At 41.8% G+C, this 18,017-nt stretch overlaps 1 protein-coding gene across 3 annotated transcripts in view; it reads left to right on the top strand.

Moving 5' to 3' along the window:
• The window catches only part of Gramd1c (GRAM domain containing 1C), a 78,009-nt gene that overhangs the window by 2,933 nt on the left and 57,059 nt on the right, over positions 1-18,017 (top strand). For all 3 annotated transcript variants that reach the window (XM_029544708.1, XM_021210011.2, XM_029544707.1), the window contains exons 2-3: positions 1,435-1,584; positions 15,117-15,201. In XM_029544708.1, coding sequence (XP_029400568.1) covers positions 1,435-1,584; positions 15,117-15,201 — 235 coding nt within the window. The remainder of the gene's footprint in view (positions 1-1,434; positions 1,585-15,116; positions 15,202-18,017) is intronic.

Raw genomic sequence — 18,017 nt, 5'->3', positions numbered from 1 at the left:
CCTCCCAAGTGCTGGGACTAAAGGCGTGTGCCACCACCGCCCGGCTAAATACTGTATTTCTAACAGGGTCAGATTATAGACTTGTTTGTTCCTTCCGCTGTATCCAGGTTTGTCAATCCCTCCTCTTTGGTGGGTGTCCTTCATGTGAAGCATGTCTTCTCTGTACCCTAGCATGGTTTGTGAATCTTTCCCTCCAGAGAGTCACAAATCAGTGTCACCAGGGTTGGCGCCTTCCATGGTTACTTCATAGGATTTAAGAACCCAGGCTTAAATTGTGTAGACTTACACATTTGATCTACTGCCTGGTGCCCTGTGTGCTTTTCCTTGTAATCCCAAGGAACGGTCTTGCTATGACGAAGGCTAAGGAACAGCAATAGTGATGATGTTCATGGAGTCTGGTGGGTCATGATCTCTTGTAATGCTTGCTATCCATCATCCTCCCCATCTTCCATCCAAATACGGGCATTACAGATACTTCTCCAGTGGCCATACTCTCATTACATTGCTTTTTTTTTAAACGTCTTTTTTTTCCTTCTCGCTCAAGCCCTGCTTGCTCTAGCCCTAAGATTTATTCATTTATTATATGTGAGTCCACTGTAGCTGCCTTCAGACACTCCAGAAGAGGGCGTCAGATCTCATTACAGATGGTTGTGAGCCACCCTGTGGTTGCTGGGATTTGAACTCAGGACCTTTGGAAGAGCAGTCAGTGCTCTTAACCACTGAGCCATCTCCCCAGCCCCCCTATTTTTATATTTCTAGTACCAGCAACTACCTAGAAAATGGTAGTGGTTGGAAGATGTTTGCTCCATGTATAAATGACAAATGGTAGGAAGCAAAAACATTAGTTCCTGTCTTTTGTGAGCATATATGTGTTTGTGGTGTATGGATATGTGTAAGGGTCAATGTGGGGTATCTTGTCAGTCACCCCCACCTTATATTTTGATAAAGGTCTCTGTTGAACATAGAGCTCACCAATTCAACAAGATTCACTGGCCACTGAGCCCCAGAAGTCCACCTGTTGCATCCCTGTCTGCATTAGACATGTGCCCAACTTATATGTGGATGCTGGGGTGGTGGGGGGCGGGCAGTTTAAGCCTGGGTCCTCAATCCTGTTCGGGAAGCGCTTTGCCAACTGAGTCATCTCTCCGCCGCTAATTTCCATCTTCTAAGTGTTTAAATATTTTTTCTTTAGAAGTTAATTTATTGAACTGGCAGGATGGGTTAGTGGGTTAAAGGTGCCAACCCCAAACCTGACCACAGGAGTTCGATCCTCGGGGCGCACATGACGGACATACACAAATGAATAATTTAAGGTGTTTATAGAAAGAAAGTTTAAAAATGAAATTTAAAACTAATTTATATACTCAGAATACGTTTTTCTTTTAAAATGCCATCTGTGGATAAGAAACTTAAATTGTTGGCGTTTATTTGCAGATAGTAAATGAAGGGGATTCAAGTCTTGCCACGGAGCTACAGGAAGAGCCCGAGGAAAATCCTGGTCCTGTTGTGGATGAGAATAATATAGTATCAGCCAAAAAACAGGGACCGAGCACACATAATTGGAGCGGTGACTGGAACTTTCGGGTAGTATCTTGAATACAAATTCTCTTTAATTCTACAACAATTTCTTTAATCCTTTGTGATTAGCTTCAAGATTTCAGATGTGACTTCCGAGACCCAGTGACATTTCTCATTATTTTTCATTTGGCCACTAGAAGGCGCTGTTGCCTGGTTGGTGGAGTGCAGTGATCCGTTTGTCTCCTTGTGAAAATACTGCCGTACAATTGGGATTGTGTGCTTAGTGTTTTCAGCCGTATTGGAAAGATGCTAACATCTCATAAACCATGTTTCTGAGTCCTACTCAGAAACAAGCTATTTTATGTCATTTTCATTCAAGGAATCGGTTCCTGTGGCAAGCACAGCTTCACAGCTTCTGCAGTGTGTAATGGCTAGAAGATGGGTTTTTAAGTTAGATCTTCAGATCCATTTTAAGTGTAACTCTGTTATCCTCCCAGTTTCCCCACATGAAAAGAGACGACTTCCCGGTAGGCACACTGAGACTGTAGAGTGTTACAGGAGAACGTGTCTGTCACTCTGTGAATGCTAACATTTGTTATTTTAATGGGCTCATTCCAAAGCCAGAAATTCCTATGAGGATTTTGGTATTTGATAGAAATATCATGCCTTACAACTAGAAATGAGGTTTAAATGTGGTTTAAAGAGCACAGCACCCGTAATTCCAGTACTGGTTTATGGGAAACCCATCTTGGGTCTTCTGTATTCTTGAGAATAGACATTAAAGGACATGGTATCAACAGGCTATAAAGATTAGCACACAGGCTGCCATTCTCTTTATAATTAAGAAGTCAGCGCATGGCTGTTACTGATTCTTTACGCAGCTAGCAAACTCTTACTTCCTTGTAGTAAAAGACTTCACATCATAAGGTTGTGTTTTATTTTTGGTTAGCCATAACCTAAGGAAAATATGTTATTGCTAAGAAATACACTAAAATAATATAAACAAAATCATGCCATTTGTATCAACTATATCATTCTTGGACACTTAGAAAAAAATCTATATATCATTTAGAAACTTTTAGGGGTGGGGGAGAGACAGAAGCATCCTAAGTAGTCCAGGCTGGTCTCCTATTTGCTATGCAGTTAGGGCTAGCCTTAGACTCCTGAGCCTTAGTTTTTTCCCCCCTTTTGTTGAAAACAGATTTTCTTTTCCCCTTACATAATATATCCTGATTGTGGTTCTCCCTCCCTCTTCCCGCCCCTCTCCACCTCCTCGCCCGCTGAGTCCACTTCCTTTCTGACTCTCATTAGAAAAGAGTAATAATAGAATGTAACAAAATACAATATAATAAGATAAATAAAAAACTATCATGTTGAAGTTGGACAAGACAAACCAACAGAAGGAAAAGAGCCCAAGAAAAGGCACAAGAACCAGAAATCCACTTGTTCCCACACTCGGGAGTCCCATAAAAACACTAACCTAGAGGCCACAATAAACACACAGAGGACCTACATGTTGCATGGATGCAGACACACGATGCAGGCTCTGTGTTTTTGCCTTGGTGTCTATGGGTTCATGAATTTGCTCATGTTGCCTTAGAGGCCCTCGTCTGCTTGGTGTCCTCTATCCTCTCTGCCTCTTACACTCTCTCTGCCCCTTCTTCCTGTGGCTTCCCTGAGCTCTAAGGGGCGGGGGGAGAATTTGATGGGGACATCCCATTTAGGGCTATGTATTCCAGGATCTCTCATTCTCTGTGTAAAGTCTGTCTAAGCTTATTTTTGTAGTTGATATTATTAACTGAGGAAATTTTATAGCTCTGAGGGTTAAGTAGCTATGGTTACTCTTGGATGATTTAAAGCAAGACAGTTATAGAAGGAAAGAGCAACAGAATAAGACTTAAGAAACAAAGGGGGAGGCATGTGTGCCCCAGACGCTTGCTTCTGAAGGTGTTGGGGGCAGCAGAACCATCGCTGTCTATGATCTGGATAAAATACAATGTCTTGGGCTTAATGACTAGATTGAGATGCTTATTTTTTTTTTTACAAGATGTCCAGATGATTTACATGTTTTAGAATTTGCAAAGCATATGTCAAAAGCATCAAAGGTCTTCATTGCCTCTGTTAGGTCTCTAAGATAATTTCGCAGTCTTAGGAATTTTTGTATGCATCCACATCGAATGAACTTAAAGATCAGAATGACATCGTGAGAATCTGAGAGACTTTCCCAGAAGTTAAGGAACCTGTGGAACTTACCCAAACACCAGAACATTCTAGACCAAAGAAACAAACCTTAAAGACCCTGCTCAAGATTAACCAGAGTTCTGTTAGATGTAGCTATGAACATGATGATTCTCCACCTCTTCATCTAGAGTTTCCTCAGCATGCTTTTGCCATATTTTAATAGGCTTATGTAAGTTGATGAGATCACTGAAGATACAATAACTGCTTGGTGAAGATACCTGGGAAGCAGCAAGGAATGCCAGCCAACACTCAGCTAGCATAGCCACTTGGGCTGCCTAATTCAAGGGCCCAGTGTCTGTGCAGTTAAATCGCTCCTTAGTGTAAACCGGTGCTCCGAGGAAGGCATTGTCGGCTGATGTCATCATTGTGCAGCCAGTGTAAAGTGTGCTAACACAGACACACATGATCAGTTACGATGCACCGCCCACAGATGTGCATGCTAGCCCTTCATATGATGGGCAGTTCTGGCACTTCAGGAGGTTTATCTGCAGGAGTATTGCCACAGACAGGTGAGCAAAGTGTCGCACCGTGACATTAAGACTGATGCAGCATGACTAGGTGATAGGAATACTTTAGCTTCCTATAATCTCATGGAATCATGTTGCGGGAGTTTTACTACCCTGCCTATCTGCAGATGAAAGACACAAACATTAGCTCATTTTTAAAAAACTTCCCTTATTGGCTCAGTGGATGGGCTCTTCTAAGCCCCCAGCAGCTAGCATGCCCTTTATTCCTAGCTTAACACCTCTAAATTTGCCCTCAGCTTAGTTGCCCGTTACCTTCTGTAAAGCCCAGTGGTCCTGCTGCCCAAGATGCTTTTCGGCTGCCCTTCCGTGGGCCGCTTTCTCTTTCCACCTGCATTTTGGAAGATCTCCCCTGCAGCTCTGAGTCTGTTCCATATTTCTCCCCCAAGTATATCAATTCTCCTCTTCCTGCCCTCTCTTGTCTCCTAGCCTTCAGGAACCCGGAAGTCCCACCTCTTTCTTTCTGCCCAGCCATTGGCTGCTAGCATCTTTATCGATCAATCAAGAACCAATTGGGGACAAGGACCTTAGTGTGTGGACACCCAAATTCCCGATCAAAGCATCAACCCACACCCTCTACAGAACCACCCTCTACAGAACCACCCCAGCGTGTATATTTGGAAACTTTCTGTGTGTGTGGGGTTGGAGAGAATAGGAAGAATGGGGTTAACTGTATCAGTATATTGCCTCCTTTAAAAAAAAAATTAAATAGTCCACTATAGAAGAAACTCATTACACAACATACAACTGTACCATAACCAAGAGAAATGATGTTCAGGAAGTCTGGAAGAAATTTTATTTCCATCTACTTTAGTACCATCTGGTTTCTACCATGGACTCTTCCATGTTGTTTGATTTTCTTTTCTTCTGATAATGTCAGAAAATCAGTACAATACAATAAAAAGGCAGAGTTCACAGAATTCAGACTCAACACGAGGAAGACCCGGTAGCATAGCAGGAATGTCCTCATGAGGCAGGAAATGTGTTATTTAACCAAAATCAAGGATGTCAGGGCCATTTCAGAGTCAGGGAACCAAGAGCTCTGTCCCTTTTCACTTTACAAAGATGGCATTTGTCTGTCTCTATAAGAATACAACTCTAATAAGTTTCTTTTATTTAAAAAAAAATTTTTTTTGGTAATGGGTGTAAATCCAAGGTCCTAGTGTATGTTAGGCCTGAGCTTCTCCTCAGATCCTGTTCATAGTTCACAGTTCATGTTGGCTCAAGCAAAAGTAGATGAAGTGTCGGGTTTCATGTGGCATCATAACTACCAAAATTTCTTTCGAGGATGCAGTGCCAGGTAGGGTTGTACTTCTTGTCAAGCTCCTTGTTATGTGCGGTCTGGTCCTCCCTTGTGTTCTCCTCTTAATTCCAGGGGTCTAACCCATGGACTTTTGAATGCTGACTTAATGTTCTACCACTAGGCTAGACACCCCGCCCCCCACGTCCCCCAGTCCACAGTGTACTCTGTGTCCTATGAATGTGTCTCCAACACCTGGCAAGTGTCCTGCCCCGAACCCTGCTGCTTCTCCTCCCATGATCTACGTTTTTTTATCTCACCCTTCAGTCCCACAGGGTTACTAGGGGATGCACAACCAGAGTTGTGGGTCTCCAGGGGACAAGCTTCCTGGCACCCTACCTGCCTATGGGAGAAGCTGCTGTCATTACCAAAGCTGTGACACAGCTCCTGGAAGGTGTCTGATAAACAGGCCACAGACTTCTTAAAGTCTGATGTTTCAAGAACTAAGGAAAAGGCATGAATGAAGAATAATTCATCCAGGCAGCTGTTCCACAATAGTGAACTTGGAGGTCAGTGTGACTGACACACCTGAGTGAATTAGCTTGAAAATAAAACACTGGGGATAAAATAGCATCTGCTCTGCCCATAGTGGCTTTGTTGTATAGTAATCTAGGGTGCCCTACAGCCCACCTGACTTCAGTGGAATCACTTGTAAAATAGAGATTGAGCCAAGTCTGACAATATAGGTCAGTCCAAATGGTATGCAGTTAGATAGATGTGCTAATATTTGTCTTTCTTATAAGACTGCTCAAATGCAGGGTGTTGGTATGACAAAGTCTCCATAGTTGCTGATGGTGAGAGTTATAGCTTCAGGTTTTCTACTTAACTCTTGTGATCAAAGCTGGGATATATTAATGTATGTAGATATGTATTTATTCACTTATACAAATTGCAGTTCTTAATCCTAGACTATGAGAAATAACTTTCATTGTCGACTTTTATACCTCATGAAACTAAAATGATAACAAGTGAAGTTGAAAATAAAGTTAATGGCAAATAGATATTTATACTTTTTGTCTTTTACCTGTTAGTAAAAAGTACATGGCGGAAGGAAGAGAAGAGAGTTTTTTTTTCTTACCAACTAAAATAATGATATATTCCATGTGGATTAAAATCCCAGAGGCCAAGCGGACAGCTCTGTGACAGGTCTGTTTGTTGAGTTAGCTCTCTTAGTGATGTGCAGTTAGTCACTGTGGGAGTAGGAAGGGGCCTCTGGGATTTTGTGTTGTGTGTGTTTAGATGACTTAACTGGATTGTTAGATGCAGTAGTTCTGTGACTAAGGTGTTGATCACTGGCCATCCTGTCTTACTTTGATATTCAGTTAAGTTCCCCTTAGAAAATATTTGTCAACTGTGTAAACTCATTTCCGTACTAGCTGGCTTAATTGATGATTTTATTTTAAAAGTGAACAAATTACATTTTTCTGAAATTTGTAACTAAAATGAAAGTCTATATATTTCTCCTTAAATCACTCTGATTTTTTAAATTCCTAACATAGAATAGGGGTGATATAAATCTTAGATATTTGATTTAGAAGTAAATAGAAAAAGAAGAAGGAGTAGGAGAATTTTTAAAGTGCTCAGAATTCAAGTCAATCGTGCCCTTCTACCCTTTTGTTCTAAAACGTTTAAGAATAAAGCATACACATTTTGAAGTACTCCATTCAAATAACGATTAGCTTATGGAAAGTTTTAAACCAGCCTCTAGTCACAGTCCAGTTGTATTTTTAGTTGTCCAAGGAGCCAGACATCTGAGTTCTGTGGTTTCTTGCTGAGTTATGGTCATGCTCACATTACTCGCAGTTACGATGACGTTCTGCTTAAAAGTGGGGAGAAAACTCCCTGCAGGCCTGCTGCGTAGGCACACGTAGGGTTAACTAAAGCTGTAGCATACATTTTGTCAAAAGAGGCCGAGGAAGCCACTGAGGATTAATTACTGTGTTTGTGAGGTACTTTGGTAAGTTTAGAGGAAAGCTGCCCTGTAGTCCCACTGTCTTCTGGGGCGAGTACAGCCCATGTTTATTCAAACCCATAAAGTCTACGCTGCATTTTACTATGATGGCTGTTTAAAAGAAGTTTTCTCTCAGAATCAATTTTAATTTAATTCTATTTGAAAATGTTTATGTATATATTATATATATGATATATATAAGTTAAGCACTGTTTTATAAGTTGAGGAGGTATCGGCTAACATTTTTAGATTTAGCTATAAGAAAAAAGGAATCAGTATTTTTGGCAATAGGAGGAGGGGAATGTTTAAATTAAATGAACATTTTAGTAAAACTATCAAGAGATGTGTAATACAATGTTGTAAATTCTATGTGTGCACGTGCACGTGTGTGTTTGCTGTATGCATATATGTGTTGGTGTACACAGTATGTGGATCGGAGGTTGGTGCTGGACGGCTTTCCTAGGCTGTTCTCCATGTTAGTATTCAAATTTAAATTACATTTTTGAGGCTAATTTGCTTTTATTTTATGGATGGATGCTTTGCCTGCTTTCATGACTGTGCACCGTGTGCATACAGTGACTGGGGTGGACAGAAGAAGGCTTCAGATGCCATGGAACTGAGTGGTAGAGGGTTGTAAACCACTGCAAGGGTACTAGGAGTCAAACCCTGGTTCTCAAGGGGACTAGCCAGAGTCTTAACGGCTGAGTCATCCTTCTAGCCCAGATTTAACTTTCTCTCATTTCATGTATTTTGTATATATGTACATGTACGTGTTTGGGCATGTATGTCATGGAGTGTGCGGTCAAAGGATAACTTGTGTGAGTCTGCTCTATGTGGGACCTGGGGGTCAAACTCAGATCATCGAACTTGGTGGCAGGTGCCTTTACCCCTGAGCCATCTGGCTGGCCTTCTCTACTTTAGAGACAGGGTCTGGAGCTCCCCTGTTTTGCTAGACTACCCCAGCATCTGCCCTTCTCTTTCCTGTCAACCAAGGCTGAGGTTTACGCATGTGTGCTGTTGGGCCTGGCGTCCTGTACATGGATGCTGGAGCTCCGAAAGTACCTGAGCTTATGCAGCACTCTTTCCCTCTGAGCCATTTTCCCATCCCCGTTACAGTCATGTTCATAATGCTTATCTGGGATTTTAGATTATACAATAACAAAGAAAGTGCTTAAAGGCTAGGAGGAAGAATGAAGTGATTACTCAAGTATAGGCATGTGAGGTAATGCCAAGGCAGCCCTGGCATGGGATAGGAGAGCATCCCTTGAACTTACATGGGTTAGGACCACCGAGAATGCTTCAAAAAGCCATGACTCTTAAAGACTTGTACCAGCTGTGAAATGTCGGCAAGGAGAGAAATCTACCTACACCTCCAAACTAAAGACAAGGGAACTCATCTAGCTAAACTGGGCTTAGGTGGCATGGGAGTGAGTTTCTCCCGAGAGTTTGGGGACTGAGTGTAACACTATATTAGTAAGCAGAAGGAAACTTGACAGCCGACGTACCCGGGTTCCAAACCTTGTAGAATAGAGCTGTGGAGTATCAGGGGAGATTGTAGCTCAGTGAAGAGCACTGCCTCACACCCCATGCAAGCCCTCAGAGTTGCTACACAGACCTGCAAACAAATAAACAACCCCCCCCCAAAACATCAAGTAAGGATTTAACAGGAATAGATAAAAGTATAAATGGGTAGTAAAGTTTTAAATGCCAGACAGATTTGAAAAACAGCAAATACAAGGGCTATGGAAAATTGAAGCAGAAGAAAGAAAAGTAGAAAAAAAATGAAATATATTATATATTAACATACCATATTAATATATATTTATTATACATTAATATGTAATATTAATATATCATTTATTGTATATTTGTATATTATATAATATATAATATATCTAAGATATAATATATCTATGATATATACATACATACATACACACACACACACATATATATATATATATATATATATATATATATATATGCATAAAATCAGACTCTACCCCAGAGAGAGTATGAAAGAAAGCATCAGCAGATGTAAGGGAACAATGTATACATACCTCAGCATGGTGGAACAGAGTAGCTTCAGACATAAGGGGACAGAACGAAGGGGATTTCAGAAGATGGACATGGAGGATAAGCAAGGGTAGAGAACATGCATAGAATCTCCCGCTCCTGAAGGGATGTGAGAATCGGGGTGTTCAGTGAACCTCTCACAGGATAACTTAAAGACTACGCCATTAGATCCACTATGTTAGCAGTGGTAAACGTAGAGAGCAAGTGAGTGAAGATGAAGATTGCCCTACTCATTTATTTCAGTGTCTTTGATTATACCATCATGTTCTAAGCCAGTGGCTCTCAACCCTCCTGATGCTATGACCCTTTAATACAGTCGCTCATGTTGTGGTGACCCCCCAACCATAGATTTGTTTTCACTGCTACTTCATAACTAACAACTGTCTCGATTCCTAAGACAGTTGGAAATACAGGTTTTCCAACGGTCTCAATCCACAGGTTGAGAACTGCTGTTCTAAGTGATCAGGTAGTATCACAACCACCCTAGAAGCTACAGTCAGAGTGGAAGACAGACTGTAAATAAGCAAATGTGTCAGGTAGTGATAGGAGCTAGGAAAACAATAAAGGACTGTATGAAGGAACCCAGAGAGAGTTAACGGGAAGGAGAAGTAACGTTGGCTAGGAGGCCTGAGCAAGCGGCTTTATAGGTTATCGACCAGAGTCTACTCAGACGTGAGTTTAAGGCAGTAAACAGTCTTTATTAGACAGTCATTGACTGCACTGGGTGTGTGGGATCCCAGTGTATCCCCGAGCCTTGCTCAGGGTGAGCTTTTAACCACGCAGACCATATCCTGGGTTGACATACTCCAGTTAACAAGAATAGAGAGCCAGAAGAGGAGCTACAGGAGCCACAAGCAAGGTTAGTCCATTGAGAGACATTCTCGGAACTGTGGGCTTTGATGGATTAGACCTTTGTCTCTGTTTTTCTAGGTGGTGCTGTCTTCATGCTGAGTTTTATGGCCTGAGTGATATTTCCATCTTGGCGTCAGTTGGGCTAAGGTCTGGCGGCCTGTTTAAAAACAAACAAAAACCGTCTCCATGGTTTTTGGTGCACTTCTTTTATTTTGTCTTGGTACCTTTTTTTGGGGGGGGGGTTTGTTTGTGTTTTTTGAAAGAGAAAGAACATGAAGTTGCGGGAGTAGGGGGGTGGAGAGGGTCTGGAAGGAGGTGGGGAGGGAAAAGAATAAGACCAAAATACAATGTACGAAAAAAAATTAATAGAAAATTACATTTCTTTTGGTTGAAAACATGGCTAATAAATCATCTGTTAGCTTACTTTGTATAGCTATAATGAGACCACGGACAAGCTAATTTATAAAAAGAAGAAAAAGGAAAAGTATCTTTCAGTTCCAGAGCGTTGGAGGGTCTGCAGTCTGTGAGGCTGCAGTGTCGAGTTTCTCTTGTGTTTGACTTGTCTTTCTGTCACTCTGTGCCAAGGCAGGACAGGAGAGCAAAAGAGGCCAAGTTAGTTTGTAAAAAGTCAACTGTCTTGTGATTAACTTACTTCCATGACAACAGTACTAGTGTTCTGGAGTATCACTGTCTTTCAGAGACGATTGTACTGGAAAAGGGAGGGCGTTTTTTGTTTGTTTGTTTGTTTGTTAGTTAGTTAAATACTGGGCATTGAACCCAGGTCGTCAGGCATACTAAGCAAATATGCCATGAAACTGTATCCCCAGCCTTGGAAATTACTTTGTGTGTGTGTGTGTGTGAGTGTGTGTGTGCATCTATGTGTCCGTATGTCTATGTACGTGCATGCACATGTGTGTAAAACCTTATCTATAATTGAAGCAGGCTTGGGATCCACTGGATACCTTGATACCTTGAAAATCAAACTTGTGGCCCTCCCGCCTTGGCCTTTCAAGAACTGGGGTTGTAGGTGGGGCACTGCTCCAGGCTGCAGCCTAAGTTTCTAAAATTTGTAATTTGTAATTTGTAATTTGAGGTGCTGATTCAAACCATTATACCGACACAGTGGAAGACAGCTCCAAGTCTTGATGGTTTCACTGAGAAATCCTAAAAATCTCAATCTAAACACTTAGTTCTAGTTCTGCATACTTTCCAATATTTAGATTTAAAAAGTGTAAATCTCAATTTATTGTGTGAATCACGTTTTTCACCATTACCGTATTTTATAAACACGGGTCATTTGTAGATGCGCTATTTCAAGTTTAGGAACTTCCTTTGTATTCCCAATTTGGAGATAGTTTATTTGTTTGGCTATTTTAATTACAAGTAGACATTGAGTTATCTCAAACGTTAGTTCTATATCAAGTGAAATATGATTTTTTTATTTTTATTTTTTTTTTTTTTAGCTGATCTCATTGATTAACTTTTGCCGACTGAGCCAGCCCTGGGCCCCTGTGTCATGTTGTATTATTCATTTTCTACATTGCTGAAGGGTATTTGTTCCCATTTTAAGAAGTTTTGCATCTGTATTCCAGAGCACATTTTTCTATCGTTTTTCTGTCTTTATAATATTTTTTATCTAGTTTTGATATTAGCATACTTCTTGCTTTACACAAGGAATTGAGATTTGTTCTTTTTTAACTTAATATTTTGAAAAACTGGTGCATAATTGGAATTGACTTTCTAAACATTCAAGCCTTCTCCAGTGAAGTCATCTAGTCTTGGAGAAATTTGGAATTATAAATTCAGTTTCCTTGGAGGTTGTGGGCCAATTTAAATGAACTGTTTCATACTGAGTGAGCTACAGTAGTTGTATATCTTGAGAAGCCAGGGTGTTCTCCGAGGTGATACATTTATATGTATGGAGGCATATGGATTTCCCCTTATTTCCTTTGAGATCTGTAGTTTCTACAGTGCTAGCTTCTGTTTAATTATTAATAACAATAATTCATATCTTGTCTCCTTTTTGCTTTTCTTCATCAGTCTTGCTGAAAGTTTGTCCACTTGGTTGTTTTAAAATAATGATCTCTCTCTCAACTATATGTCTTACTGTTTTTGTGTTCCAATTTAAAAAATAATTTACTCCCTTTTTTTATTACCTTTTTTTAACTTAAAAAAATGTTTTTTTCCTGTCCTGAGTTTTTAAGCATGGCATTTAGATTGTTCCAGACATTTGCTTTCTCCCAGTTTCATCCTAACCTCTGTTATGTGACCTGATTACATTAATACATAGAATATGATTGGACTGACAAATATTCTCCATTTATTTATGTGTGTCAAATATTTTAGACAATTATTTTAATTTTGATTAGAAATATTTTAAAGTATAGATTTGTATGTGTGCGAGAATGTGTGTGTATGTGTTTGTGTACGAGCAAGCATGTGTGCATATGTGTGTGTGTGTGTGTGTGCATGTGTGTGTGTGTGTGTGTACGAGCAAGCATGTGTGCATGTGTGTGTGTATGTGCATGTGTGCGTGTGTGTGTGTGTGTGCATGTGTGCGTGTGTGTGTGTGTATGTGCATGTGTGTGCATGTGTGCNTGTGCATGTGTGCGTGTGTGTGTGTGTGTGTGTATGTGCATGTGTGTGCATGTGTGTGTGGGGGGGGGCAGGGCATAACCTGTGGGAGTCTGTTTTCTCCTTCCACCATTTGGATTTCTGGATACCAAGCCAGGTTATCACGCTGGGAAGCAAATACCTTTACCTCCTGCTCCAGTGTTACTCTGTTGCTGTGACAAACACCATGAACATAATCAATTTAGGGAGGAAAGGCTTTATTTGGCTGCTTCTTCCAGGTGACAGTTCATCATGGAAGGCCGTCAGCTCAGGAACTCCACTAGGAACTGAACAGCAACCAGGAAAGAACACTGTTTGCTGTCTTGCTCACTGGCTAGCTTTCTTCTGCACCACAGGACCAGCACCACAGGACCACCTGCCTAGGAATGGTGCTGCCCACAGAGGGCTGGGCCCTCCTGCATAAATTAACAATCAAGCTAATCCCTCACAGACAGGCCCACAGGCCAGTCTGATCCGGGTAATTCCTCAGTTAAGGCTTTTGTCTCAGCTCTGAGCTGTCATGTTGACAGTGGAAGTCAGAACAACCCTGACCCTTTGTCACCTCATAGGCCCTTAAGTTCATCAAGCGTGGTTTTCTTTAGTTCTTTGAACATTTGGGGGATAATTTCTGTGATGTCTTAGGCTCTTACACCCAGTGCCCGAGGCCCCTCAAGGACTGTTTCTATTACCTATTGATTTTCTTTCTCCTCTGCTGCTCACCATGCTTTATATATTTTTTTTAACTGCCCATTGGATGATTCAAATGGCGTGTGTGCTAGTGATTCTGTGGAGTAGAGATTATCTCCAGCGGGGTTCCAAGTGCCTGCATCCTGCTACAAACAGTTCACCAGAGACAGTTAGATAGTAGCAAGCACAAGAAGAGAATTTATTCAGAAAAATGAACTCTCAAAGTAGGCAAGTCGGGCAGGCTTTGCCATTTCCCAAAGGATCTGGGCTTTTCTGTACTCCATTTGCCTGTTGCGTGTCATTCTCCATAGAACTTGATCTGGTGCATGCCATATTTTTGTCTTAACTCGCCACCCAGGGTGAGATTTATTATTACTAGGAGCCATGGGTTGTTTTCTGAGGCACTGGAGTGCCTCTGCACCTGTGCCTGTGGCGTGAGCCAGTCTGGGTTTGCCTCAGCCGCAATTCCAGCCTTCCCCTTTGCCAGAGTGCTTTTTCCTTTCCGTGTGACAGTTGTGTAAGGCTTTGCCCACGTGTTAGGCCGTGCTCTCTGCCCGACCCACCTGCCTCATTAGCATCTCTGCCTTCTAATTGTTTTCAAAGGATTGCCACTGTTGATTTTGTTTGTTTGTTTGTTTGTTTAAGAACTTGCTTAGAGTAAATCTGAGTTTGTCCTCTAACACCTGGGAATGGATATCCCTGCTGGATTTATTATTGCTTTTCTTTTCTCTCTAAGACTGCTAAATGTTACGCTCAAACACAAAGACCCAGAAAGGCCTTTCCTTCTACTGACATATCTGTATGTATGGTAGGTAGTGTGGCCAAAGTTTAAGCTCTTCTCACTTGACCCAGTTTCGACAGAGTTTCCCTTCTCTTGTGTGTCCAGGCAGGAATGTGGAAGTAGCTCAAGCTCTGTCTCCTGGCCGTTCCCCATGTCTGCAGCTTTGTTTGGTAGGAGCACATGGACGGTGTCAAGCCCCCGCGGCCTCCTTACCTTCTAGGTCTGCCTGCCAAAGCCCTGGCCAGTCTGCCACTTGGCTTGTTCCAGGTGGGACCACGCTCTCGGGCTACTCAGATGACTTTAGGGTTCCCCCCACCCTTTACTTGTAAACACAACTTTTCTGCTTTCTCTCCACCAGCCCAGCCTCCTCTGTCGACACAGCTCCTCGCTTTCACGGCCCATCCTGCGCTCCCAGAAGCGTCACAGGGATGGCTTCTGAAATGTTCATGGGCCTTTCATATAAGGACATAAGATTGACAGAAAGAACGTGCCTTTTAAGTCTCATTTTTGAATGTGTTTTCTAAGCGATTACAAGTGTAAGTAAACCGAGACCTAATCTTTTTATTGTTTCAGATCTCGAGTTCCACCTACAAAGACAGGAATGAGGAATACAGGCAGCAGTTCACACACCTGCCGGACTCGGAGAAGCTGATAGCAGGTACTCAGGACTCGGCAGACAAATGGACCTGACAGACAGGCAGCATGGAGAGAAATCTTAGGCCTTCATGCTAGACAGGGAAAGCAGTGTCCTGTTTTAAAGTTAGATGAACTTATGCCACGTGTAACCAGGGGAATAGTGATTTCTGACCTAGGAGATATTACATATTTACTAAGAAGAAATGTGTGCTCATGGTTTCTTCTGGTCCTTCTATATAAGGCTATGAAAGGAACATTTAGATTTGATACCCATCATATGGCAGCTCTCCTGAGAAAAGTACACTCCTCAACAAGTGCACTGATAGATCAATTTTATAAGAGTGTTCTAGGGATAAATTTAGGAATAAGTCATTATTCATGTTATGGTTCATGAAGAATTTTATATGTGCTAGGCTTTCCAGTAACAAGTTTAGTCATTTTTATAATAGAAATGCTTTATTGTGTATCTGGTTTTGTACACACACACACACACACACACACACACACACACACACACACACACACACAGAGGCATGTAGGTGTGCATGTGTGTGGAGGCCAGGGGTCAATGCTGAATGCCTTCCAGATCAGCTCACCTTATGTTGTAGAACTGGGTTTCTCACTGAACCTGAAGCTCACCAGTTGGCTACAATCCTCCTGTCTTCTTCCCCAAGCAGATTCTAAGCACATTACCACACTCAGCTTTATGGTTTTAAAAATTTTGTTATTTTTGTGTGTATAGTTGTTTTGCCTGCAAGTGTATTGGAAGACATATGTGCATGCAGTGCCTTCTGAGGCCAGAAGAGGGTGTCAGGTTCCTTAAGACTGAAGTTGCAGATAGTTGTGAGCCACCATGTGGATGCTTGGGATCGAACCTGGGCCCTCTGGAAGAGTCGCCAGTGCTCTTAGCCATTGAACCCCTACATCTGGATTTGTATATGGCTTCTGGGGAATGAAATCAGGTCTTATGTATCCAGGTTGGCCTCAAACTCATTGTATCTCAGGATAACACTGGGCTCCTGATCCTCTGGTCTGTTACCTCCCAAGTGCCGTGATTACAGACATATGTCACCACTCCCAGCAGAAGCAATATATTTTTATAATAAAAATTTCAAGTATGAAATTGAGAGACAAGTGGTGGTGGGTACGGAAGGATTTGGAGGGAAAGGAAAGCCAGTTTTGTCCTTTTGTCACGATGGAAGGCAAAGAGTTCACTGTTAAAAACAATTACAACTTTTTTGCATGTGTTACAAATGTTCTCACTAGCCTCCCACTTAAAACAGAAGGCTTTCCACAGAAACCGGTCTAAAACGTATCCTGTTCATTCCTGCCCTGTTTTGTTGAGACAGGGTCTATGTACCCCTGCTGGCCTACAACTGTCTATGTAGACCAGCTGGCCTCAAACTGGGAGCTATTCCCCTGCCTCTACTTTCTAAGCTCTAGAATTACAGGTGTGTTATCACAACCCCCTGGTGAGTTTTGCCATTTCAAAAGATACTAATTTCATGGTATACTCCTTGTGACACTGGAGAACCACCCAGGAAAATGGGGAGAAAAATTGGCTCTTCTGTCTTTAGCTAATATTTTGTCTTTTATACATTTCTCAGTGAGTGTGTTTGTTTTTAAAAAGTTAAGATATTTGCATCTCCTTTCCTGACTGGTACAGTCACCATGGTTAATGTAGACATTTAGAACCTGATATAAAGGGGAGAGTGGCTGCACAGGGATCATTTTCAGGCTGTGGGAATGCTTCTGTATTTTGATGGTGGTTACATGACTGTTCATCGACTGCATCTTTATGCAGGAACTCTGCTGCATAAAATTTTTAGAAATAACTAAGGTCTCAGGGACATCCCGGTTGTAACAATGACACTATTTGTGTTATAAATGAGTGAACCCATTCTGGTCATGAGTGACTCAGTGCAGATAGCTGCTCTTTGCTCTTTCAGGAGATTGGATCCGGGAAGTCGCCTCAGATGCCAAGGTCCTTGGACACCTAAGCCCTTATGTAAAGTAGTGTAGCATTCACATGGAACCCAAGCACATCCTTACGTGTAGTTTAAATCATCTCTGGATTACTAGTAATGGCTCACACAACGAGTTTAGGGAATCGTGAGCTGAAAAAAAGTTTGCGCAAGTTCAGTAATTTTGTTGTTGTTGTTGTTGTTTTTGTTTTTTCTTGTTGTTGTTGTTTTCAAGACAGGGTTTCTCTGTATAGTCCTGGCTGTCCTGGAACTCACTTTGTAGACCAGGCTGGCCCTGAACTCAGAAATCCACCTGCCTCTGCCTCCCAAGTGCTGGGATTAAAGGCGTGCGCCACCACCGCCCAGCATCGGTAATATTTTAAAAAAGAAACATTTAAACATACCCTTGTGATTCAGTCTGAGAAGGTAGAAGCCATGTTTATGGAGGGCTGACTCTGCCTGTCTATTTCCTATCTCTGTCTGCTAAGACTCTGGTGGCAGGGAACATGTCTAGAGCTCAGGTCTTGAGTCCTTACACCACCCCTCTCCCGGAAGAAGCTTATGGAGCGGTAACAGGGAGACCAGGGAGGACAGAGCGCGCTGTGGGCGTAGAACCAAGGGCAGGCTACGGAACGGAAACAGGCAGCCACGTGGAACAGCGCCTGATGTTCAAAGTGAGAATAGCTTAAGCAACAAAATAACGATTTGGGATAACGAACCAAAGAATCAAATAAATATTTATGAGTCCATATTGTTAGGAATAAATTCTTAAATAATTAAGCAGTTATGGAGGAGTAACATAACAGTCTTCCCTAAACTTTCAGAAGTTTAGGGGCTGGAGAGACAGCTTCATTGGTGAAGTGTCTGATAACAA

The sequence above is a fragment of the Mus pahari genome, chromosome 12 (assembly GCF_900095145.1).
Source record: "Mus pahari chromosome 12, PAHARI_EIJ_v1.1, whole genome shotgun sequence".
Lineage (NCBI taxonomy): Eukaryota > Metazoa > Chordata > Mammalia > Rodentia > Muridae > Mus > Mus pahari.
This window is presented reverse-complemented; position numbering and strand designations above follow the sequence as displayed.